The sequence below is a fragment of the Populus trichocarpa genome, chromosome 6 (assembly GCF_000002775.5).
Source record: "Populus trichocarpa isolate Nisqually-1 chromosome 6, P.trichocarpa_v4.1, whole genome shotgun sequence".
NCBI classification, from domain to species: domain Eukaryota; kingdom Viridiplantae; phylum Streptophyta; class Magnoliopsida; order Malpighiales; family Salicaceae; genus Populus; species Populus trichocarpa.
Window position 1 is genome coordinate 22542148 of NC_037290.2, and position 10353 is coordinate 22552500.

The 10353-nt window shown below is 35.9% G+C and overlaps 1 protein-coding gene across 1 annotated transcript; it reads right to left on the minus strand.

Moving 5' to 3' along the window:
* Positions 1-155: 155 nt before the first annotated feature.
* On the minus strand, positions 156-9978 carry LOC18100640 (LRR receptor-like serine/threonine-protein kinase ERECTA). Its single transcript, XM_024602808.2, has 27 exons — positions 9258-9978; positions 8654-8792; positions 8482-8553; positions 8154-8225; positions 7986-8057; positions 7832-7903; positions 7676-7747; positions 7485-7556; positions 7315-7386; positions 7155-7223; positions 6986-7057; positions 6763-6834; positions 6439-6510; positions 4418-4489; positions 4269-4340; positions 4115-4186; positions 3892-3963; positions 3725-3796; positions 3558-3629; positions 3399-3470; positions 3175-3243; positions 2985-3056; positions 2721-2794; positions 2193-2321; positions 1523-1870; positions 1056-1426; positions 156-749 (listed from the first exon to the last, which is right to left on the minus strand). Exons 1-27 carry the CDS (start codon positions 9331-9333, stop codon positions 378-380), a joined length of 2943 nt encoding a protein of 980 aa, XP_024458576.1. The 5' UTR covers positions 9334-9978; the 3' UTR covers positions 156-377.
* Between the last annotated feature and the right edge of the window lie 375 nt (positions 9979-10353).

Below are 10353 nucleotides of genomic sequence, written 5' to 3' on the forward strand. Positions count from 1 at the left end.
ATTATTACTGATTACGCAAATAATGCACTGCTGCATCCACTTCTCAGATGCCAGAGCCTGAGGCTGTAACCCCACCAAGCTTCTCGTGGTCCTACAGCTGAGACTGACAGAACTATTCACATGATTAATAAAAGTACATCACACACACAACCACATGAACTTGTAATTGCAACATTTTTTAATTTCCTAGTGAAGAAGTACTGTCTTTTCTTTTTCTTAGCTACAATAATTGGAATCCAAATCTTTGTACACAATTTCCACTAACTGGTCATCCACTAAAACCCCAACAAAAATAAGAAAAAGCATTGAAACACTTGCTCGATACTGCTCTGCTTTGGGATGTTTATACCATACTCTCACAATTTAACACCCTCTTTTCATTGACTGTTCTGGGATATTACCTCACCAAACTTTAGGAAGAGTTGGGCATCTGAAGTGCTCATGGAGGGACAATTCAAAATGTGTGGAGACTTGATATTCGCATACTCATCGATATAGCATGGGACTTTCGCAGATGGGAGTGGGGCAGGTGGAGCTTGGGTGCATTGTTTGGGTGGTGTGATGAGTGGCACAAGGCTCCCCAGGACGCGTGTCACTTCGTGCATAGTCGGCCGATCTGTTGGCTGTCTCTTGGTGCATAGGAGGGCAAGTTGAAAAACCTTCTTTACTGCTCCAAGATCTTTACATGTGGCAGTGATCTCAGGATCAACAGTTTCCATGACCTCATTGTTAGCTGTCTTGGACAGAATCTGACACGGATAAGAAACCAAAATGTCAGAGAAATTACCAAAATATTTATTTTCAAAACAAAGTAGTAATGCAATAAGCTAGATTTATACTTTTAACAAGATGAATGAACAGTACATCAAATTAAGAATGAATTAAAAGGCGGAATGACGCATGTTCGAACATGTATGTCTCTCAACTCCGAAGGACTGATAAATATTTTTGTAGTGCCATTTCTTTCTGTGACAAGCTTTTGCTCGATGCAAAACCTCCATTGTAAGACAAAAGATGTCAAACAAGGGAATACCAGAGATGGATAGAAGACAAACCAGATGATGAAGATTGCATTCATTGTCAACTGCTTTCCTTCCAGTTAGCAACTCAAGTAGAACAATCCCATAACTGTACACATCAGACTTTTCAGTGAGACGTGAAGTGCGGGCATACTCAGGGTCTATATAGCCAATCGTTCCCATTATGTAGGTAGAAGTATGGGATTTTGACACGCATAAGCGCTTAGCAATCCCAAAATCAGTGAGATGGGGCTCGAAATCTTTGTCCAGTAGAATGTTTGATGACTTCACATCCCTGTGAATGATGCGAGGACTACAATCATGGTGTAGATATGCTAGCCCTTGAGCTGCTCCAAGTGCTATCCGGAGGCGAGTATCCCAGTCAAGCTTTTTCTTCTTCATGGGGCCTGAAAACAAACAGTACTTACAAATATCAGAATCTAGAAGAAAATTCGTAGGTGCATGCAAGGAGAGAACTCAGTTGTGAATGAACTTAAACTCACCATGAAAATGATCCCATAGACTGCCATTTTCCATATAATCATAGAAAAGAAGGTTCCCGGAAGGTGACAGGGAATATCCTTGAAGGCTGACCAGATTCCGATGCTTGATGCTCCCTACTGTCTCCAATTCTGTCTCAAATTCCTTCAAGCATTGGGGATAATGTGAATAGAGCCTCTTAATAGCCACTGGCCTGCAATTTTTCAGGACGCATTTGTAAACAGTGCTTGATGCACCATGACCAATTATGTACTTCTCACTCAAATTCTCAGTCATCCTCATAATATCCTCGTACACATGGAGTGCCATATTCATGTGAAGGATCACCAACTTTGGTGTTGAATAACTAACTGCTTGTTAAACAAACACGAGTTAGCAGCCAGGCATAATTTTCAACTGCAAGACTATCATACTCTTAAATCACAAGTAGATTGTGCAAAAACCAAATTAAACAATATGCAGATTCCATGTGGTTGATTTTATTTGCAATTTTCTTCACCCGTCAAAATTATCTCCCGAAGAAGGAATTATTAAGCTGTTTCAGATCTTTCAGTTTAAGTCGAGGAACATTCATTTTCCTTCAATGGGAAATTTCAGACTAACAAAACTCCGCCATAGTAAAAAATCATCAAACATGGTTAGCATACTATGATAAAAGGAGAAAGAAAATGCCTGGTTTGTCAAGTGATCCATCTGGGAAAGGTGCTGGATTATGTGGCCGACATGCTGCTACTAAGATCATGAGAAGAATTACAAGGGCACCCAAAGCAATCCCCAGTATTGCTGCTTTAGAAATTGTGGCTGCATCAAACAAAAAAATGGTACTATCTGAAGATGATTTCATGTTTAGAAGGAAATATTTGCCTTTGAAAGGCACAAATACATTCAAATTCCTATCTCATATAAACTGATCAGTTGTCAGGATGAAAACAGCAGAACAGGTATTACCGTCACAAGTTATATCTTACACTCAGTACTTGGGTACCAAGTGTTATTCCCAACATGGTAAAACATTGGTACAAGGTTACTGCTATTGCTGGTATTGGACTCCCATCAAGTCTCAATCAAATTCCAGGACTTTACCTAGGAGCATTGTTTTGGTGAATATTGGATGGTTACTTCTAATACATGAAATTAAAGAGACTAGTCTAACTCATAGGATATTTCCATGGTGCTGTGATAAACTGTACATCTGAATACCTCGCTCTGCTGGATGGGAATCATGGCATGGAGAGTTGAGCCAATAGCCACAAAGACCCGGGTTTCCAATGAAACTGCCACAGAAGGATACATCAGTTAGATGCAAGTCTTGAAATGTTAATTAGAAGAGACATGTTAACGGTAAAACAGAATAAATTCAAGCTTTGAATTGAAACAATGTCAATCGATTTCTGAAAATAATTACAATGCAAACTAGAAAATTGCAGTTAGAATTTTGAAAAGTTTACAGTCAGATATTCTAACCTGTCAGGTGAAAACCTTGAAAAGTTGTTGCTTGTAGGAATAACACCAGCTAGGTTGTTATAGGATACATTTCTGCACGGGTTCAGCAAGACAGGTTTAAATAAGTTAATATTTGAATCATACCATCTTAAAGCACAGTAAAAGCCAAGCATCATTCAGAAGAAAGTAAAACTTTTTATGGTAAACTTACAAGACACTTAAACTGAGGCAGTTGATTAGAGATATTACATCGCCGGAGAGATTATTGTTTTCCAGCCTCCTGCATTTTATGACAGAAATTTTAACTGAAATCATTGACAATATTGATATCAAACCATCATATAACCCAAAGCTTAAAGGTGCATTCAAGATAGGGCGTCGTCTTCTTAAAAATTTGTGAAGACAACAAATGACAATGACATCAGCAAAACTTACAATAAAAACATGTTTTGAATTTGACTTAATTCCTGTGGAATCAATCCTGAGAGATGATTATCTGAAAGGTCTCTACAAGGAGAAATTATGAAACACAATTAGAATGGGCTAATCTTAATTCGAGTACATTTACAACAACAACATATAATCATTCCTTACATCTCCATGACACTTCTCAGGTTTCCGAACTCAGCTGGAATAAAACCTGTTAGTTGATTTCTACTAAGATTACTGCACAACCAACATGTATCAGCGAAGAGAATTTTAAGATGGTGAAATTATTTAGCATTGAACTCGAAAGGTTTAAGATTAGAAAGAAAACTCACAGCTTCAGAAGATGCTCCAAGTAACCAAGGGAAGAAGGAATGGATCCACTAATTTTGTTATTGGAAATGTCCCTGTGCAAGATTGATCAGGTTAGGGAAGAAGTACTCAGTTATAGAAGTAGAATACACGAAGAGGAAATTTTAATATAGGAACAATCAATACTTACAAAGTATCCAGATTACTAATTCGAGATAATTCAATAGGAATAGGACCTTGAATATTGTTGCTAGAGAGATTTCTGAGGAAGGCCAGGAAACAAAATAATGTAAAATTAGGAAATGAATTCACTTGAGAAAATATTGATGAGTGATATTAAATCAATATTTCTAAAAGAACCCAGCTTGATCAAATATTCATCACAAAGTTGGACGATTAGAGAGCCCACTCACAGGTTTGTCATACTCTCGAGCCTTCGCAGAGCACGTGGAATGGTTCCATTCAAATTGTTTCCATGCACATTGCTGACATCAAATGAAATGGTCAAGAGTCATTTCTTAAAATGGCTAAAACTATTAGGAGTCAGAAATAATACAAATTGCTTACAGGCTATTGAGATTTGTGCATGAGCTAAGATTATCAGGAATAGGCCCTTCAAGGTGGTTGTTGGCGACATTTCTGCCAGAACATCACACTAGTTAATATAATATAAAAAAAGAAATAAAGAAAAGACACTCAAGGATATCAGAACATACAGATCATATAAATCAGTGAGCTTTCCAAGCTCTGGTGGGATGTTCCCTATGAGTTGATTATCATTCAATTCCCTGGTAAACACAAAAAAGCACTTAAGAGAGCAATATATTTCTACATTCATCATGAGCAGAAGGTACTGTGATGAACAGCTCAGTACGTTGGGAAGGAAAGGAGAATTTTCACATCATTCACTAGGATTTTACACTTGCTATCTCAAGAATACTTGCCTTCATTGATATGGGCAAGCAAATACAATATAGTATTATGAGAACTAAGAAGCTTCAGGACCATGCTTGTAATAAGTTACACTAACAATATGCTGGTGGCACTCTACAACGAGCATTATATTAAAGAGAGCTAAAACACGTTGGAAAAACATTGTGCATATACCTTTGTTTACTAGGGAAATTGTACAAATACCTTTGTTTATTGGGGATTCTAATAGCAAATTAACGGTTTTATCCTCGAAAAAAATAACAATAAACTGTTTTTTTAGAAGTAATATGATCTTTTCATTTGGTTCATTTCACATTTTAGAATTTTCGAGGGACATTTTAGAATTTTCACCATTCTTTATACAGTAAAATGACTTTGTTGTCCTTAAAAGCTAATAATCATTTAATAGAGTCTTTTAAGATATTTCATATTTTTGCAATGGTAAATGACTTTTACCCTTGGATTTAATTTTTCAAAAGCTTTACTCGAGCCAATTCATCATTTCAAAATGGCTTTTTGCAATAATGTTTGGGTCTTGGGGGCAACATAGTATTTTAAAAAGTTAAAAAATATACGAACAAAGCTGCTACCTACAGGCAGCACATGTGGCTAACTTGGATTAACTTGAATGATAAAAAATGTCATTAGATTCATCCTTTTCTTTATCTTCTTTCTTTCCTAGTAGAAATATGTGCTTGGCTCTCCACATTTTCATATCAGTCCTTCGAGTTATTTTCTTTTAATTTTGTCCCTCATTTTTTTATTTCTATTATTTATCAAATTTTGTTTTGTTTTCAATTACATTCACCTTCAATTTTTTAGTCTATTAGATTTAATATTCGTTCTTTCTTTTCTTTTTCAATTTCACCATTTTTATATTGGAAGCTCATTCCTTCCTTTAGCTTTTTCTTTTTTTAGTTTTTAATTTTATAATTTAACATTAAATTGATTGAATTCTTAATTGAACCGAAGTTGTCAATATCTCAAGTTGAGACTTCGAAAGATCGCAGGATTAATTACCATAGGTTGAAAAATAAAATTTACCGGAAAACTCACCCTCGTTAAATTATTATGAATTAACTATTTTTTAATTGATCAAAATTAATATTGTTTGTTTTATTCTTTTTAGTAAAGTTTACTAGGATGCCTATAAATGCAAAACATTTAACTTGGGTCTAAGGTTTTTTAAAAACATTTAGCGTTTAAAACTTGACTTCGAAAGGTTAATCATTATCATAGGAGCAATTTGATCTTTTATTTAATGTTGATAATAATTAAAAAAACTATTTATCATTTTTTTTTAATTTCATCATTTCATGTTGGATTGGTTGGGATATAGACTTTATGAATGGTTTTATTTTGCTTTCTTTAAAATTATCTCAAACAAACATATATTTTAAGATCAATGCTCAAAATTGCAAGCATCTAATTTGTCGCATGTGGTCCGGATCATCCAATATATCATCTCTCAATACCTAAATAAAAAACTCTTGGTTTTCTTTTTATGTTGATCCATGCTTTTGTCGTCTATCTAAGTTGGGTTTGAACCCATAAAATGAATCGATTTACTATATAGTTTAATTAAAAACCCGAGTTAGGCAAGGAACTAGGTCAAATGATTTCAAGATTTACCTTCTTGCTCAGGTTTAATAGCATTGCCAAAAATCACTCTTCGTGTTCTTTTTATGTTTTAAAAAAATTCGACCAGCCCGCAAGACAATGGGACTAGTACAACTCTAGAAGAATATCATTTATACTGTAGCAACGAAGTAGACCAAAGAAAGTAGCATCTAAGAGTACGTACAGGTAATGAAGCTTTGTCATATTCCCAAGCTCAGGGGGGATGGATCCAGTCAGCTGGTTACCATGCAAATACCTATAAAATTTGGCCATTCCAATTAATACATAGCATTCAACAAGGAGTGAGGGAATAAGCATCACGGAAGACATGAAAAATAATCGTTCATGAAAAGTTGACGACAGTTCTGTATCACAATAATTTCAAGCTTTGCAACTTAACATCATAGACACGTGCAACATACTAGCAACTGTTTCCACCATATTTCATCTTTCTGTTCAAGTTGCACCTATAAATCATAAACTCTAAGAATGGCAAGCACGTACTTACAATTTCTCTGTGTACGTTAAATTTCCCAATATAGGAGGAATTGGTCCACTTAGCATGTTGCAGCTTAAATCTCTGGTTTTTCAAGACAAGAAAACAACATACAATGAACAAATCATTCAGAAAAAAATTGAGAGAGATAACTGGAAGAAGGAAAAATAAATGATAACAGAACAAAACTCAGAATCCTTCGGTGTCAAAAAAAAAGTCAATAAATAGCACTTACAATACAGCAAGTGCCTGCATCAGACCAATCACTGGTGGAATCTTCCCCGTCAGTTGATTTCCTTGCAATGATCTAGCATCAAAATCAGTTGTTAGAATAGTTAATAAACTGGAAATCATCCCATTAAAACTCAATCTGTAAACCAAATACAAACATTGCAAGCACATACAATGTAGCTATCTGCAAAAATCCAATGTTGAATGGAATCTCTCCTGTTAGCTGGTTGAAGGACAAGTCCCTGCCAAATAAAAGGAAAGGCTTATAACTCTCAAATAACCACAGAAAGTGCGAGAAGAATATGAGTTCATAGAGTTGGATAAAGCACTTACAAGACCTGAAAGGAAGTACAGTTGCCTATATTCTCAGGAATTTTGCCGGTCAAACTGTTGTTTTTTACATCACTACAATAAAAGGAGGAACCTAGTTAGGCAACACACTGAAAGCTGCAAAGAGTTTTTGTCATATTAATGTTAGAGCAATATATACTAAGAAAACTTACAAGAACCACAGCCCCGTTAACTGGCACATATCAGGAGAGAGAGCACCCACCAAATTATTTCCTCGCAAGCCACTAAAAAATGTGGAGCATCAAGATTTATGAGAAAATATCATAAGATCAATTAATATGTTCTGAAAATATTTCAACAGACGAGAAAGGAAATTTCAAACAACATCAAATGTTTCACTCACAGATACTGCAAAACTTCGTTCCAGTAAAGAAGTCTTGGTATTTCCCCACTGAGTCTGTTCTGCGCCAGGTCTCTGAAACCGGTAATTTGGGATGTATCGATTTTAGCTCGTTGATCATTAAAATAGGAAAACAAAATATAGGGAGGATAATCTTACAAAACTTTTAAGTTTGGAATCTGTGACAGAGTCAATGGAATTGGTCCGATCAATTGATTATTTTTCAAGACTCTGAAAATCCATGGAGTTGCAAAATTCAGATTCCAACAATAGAGAGATTCAGAAGAACACGCAAGCTTGAAAAGCTACTTACAGTAATTCAAGTTGCTTCAACTTGGAAATTGAAAATGGTATATCTCCATTTATCTCATTAAACGAGAGGTCCCTGGTGACACCATGCAATCAATATTAAACTGAGATAACAAACGACAAGCATATCTGAAGTGATATTGTGGTTTTGTCTTTCAGATACAAAACTTACAAGTCTTGTAAAGAAGAGCAGTCACCCATCTCATCAGGTATCTGGCCAGAGAGACGATTTCCTTTGAGATCACTGATCAAAGTAGACACTATAAAATCAATGTTGACCCTAGCTCGCACTCATAAGAAACAAATATGCGTACTCCATTTCTTTGAATGGGAGAGTGGGGAGAATAAAAAAAGGTTTTGAAACATGTTTCTTCCAATTTACCAAATCACTTCCTTGGAAGATTTTCCATCCGAGGATTTTGAGGGGAACAAATGGAGGCTTAGCATAAAAGCACAACAAAATAACTACAAAATAGAAAAACGGTAATGAGGAACAGTACATGGAGGTCAGGTCTTTGAGATTTCCAATTGCAGGTGATATCTCCCCTTCAAGATTCAAACCTGATAGATTACTATAACAACAGAAAAGGCCAAACATGAATAAAAACGCAATGTAACTAATTACTACTAAGAATGGCAATAGCTTTCATAGGAACAGGAAAACAAACTCACAGTGCAATGACATTGTAGGTGACATTATCGCAGATGACCCCTCTCCAAACACAATAATCAGAAGATGGGGAGTCTGTCCAGTCATACAGAACATTATCCACATCCCTGAATGATTTCTTTATCTCCAATAACGTAGCTCCTTCAATAATTCAACAAATAGAATCAAAAGTGTCAATCTCACTGAAGAGCAAGAAATATACATCACATACTACAAAAACGATTGAGCCCTGAAAATGCTAAACCCTGGTTTTTTGGAAGAAAAGGAACCACACTTTAACATTAAAAACTCAACCTTCGACAATAAAACCTAAACAAACTCACTATCAAAGTCTTGATTTTGGGGGGGAAAATGCCACGAACTGAATGAATTTTTAAAAGGACAAGATATAAAAAAGAAGTGGCATATTGTCCACAAGACCATCTGTATCATTAAAAAAAGGCTCTCTGGCTGGTATAAACAATTACACAAATAGAGTAAAAGCTTAAAATAATAACAAAGCTGTGTACTTTAGTTTCAAAAAACAATTGAAATAGCAATGCAGATTCAACTACTTTCTACGCTGCTTTCTATATATCCCCAATAACCAACAAGAACAAGGCTCACCATCATCAGAATGCACAGAATCAACAACCAAAGAGAGAAGAAGAGCAAAAAGGACAAGTTCCAAACGAAATGCCATCACTTCACTGCTCTTCCAAAAAAGAGAATCCAAAATTTGCTCACTTGAGAACAACCATCGTTCAAAAACCCCCCTCCTCCAAACTTAACCACTCTAGGCAGCCAAAATAACCATTCCCGTCACTTAAAACTTGGAGAAAGAAGAAACCCTTTTAAGCTCTCATTGAGAAGAAGTCGCCGACAATGAAATGAAAATACAAGGTTTTCAGAGAAAGAGAAGGGTTTATGCAAATGGGGTTATGATTTTCTTTTTGAATAAGTTTTTGCTTTTGGGGCTTATGTAATGTAGTTATAACATGACTAGCTCTCAGTCTGGCTTGGCTTGGCTTTATATCGTTCCATCACATCGTTCTGGCAACACACAAGTCTCTCTATCTCTCTAAGAAAAACAGTAGACTCATTGAGTATTCATCAGTACCAAAAAGATACAAGTGTGAAAGAGAGAAACATAAAGAGAACAAGCAGCTAGCTCCTATATAGAGAGAGAGAGTAAGAGAGAATTATTTGATAGATAAAGTTAAAATATATACTCTCTTACTGTCAGAGACCTCTGCTATAAAACCTGCAACTCTCTCAGAGTCCCTTTCTCTCTCTCTTCTATAACTCAATTGGGTTATTGGGTGTGGTGTATGATTTTCTGATTGTAACCAATGCCATTCTAGTGAATAATAACAAGTCGTTTTCTCCCCCTCTCTCTCTTTGTTTTTGCATTGAGCTGTCTTTATAACCTTACGGTAATGCACAGAGAGAGGGGGATGGGTAAGGTAATGTAATGTAATTACCATGATTGTATTTAGAAGAGGCATGAAAATACATCTCCCTCTTCCTGGTGCAAGGATTAGTTGCCTAAAATGGGTTTTGTGGTGTTAATGGTGTAGTTGGCGTTTTTGTTTTGGGTCGTCATACATTTTTACAAGGTGGTGGTAGTGGTGGTGACCACTCATCTTTTCATGTAATTATTGTTTTCTTCCCCTGGGGTCGTCAGGGGGCAATTTCCGATTTTGACTGTCCTTGAAACCAA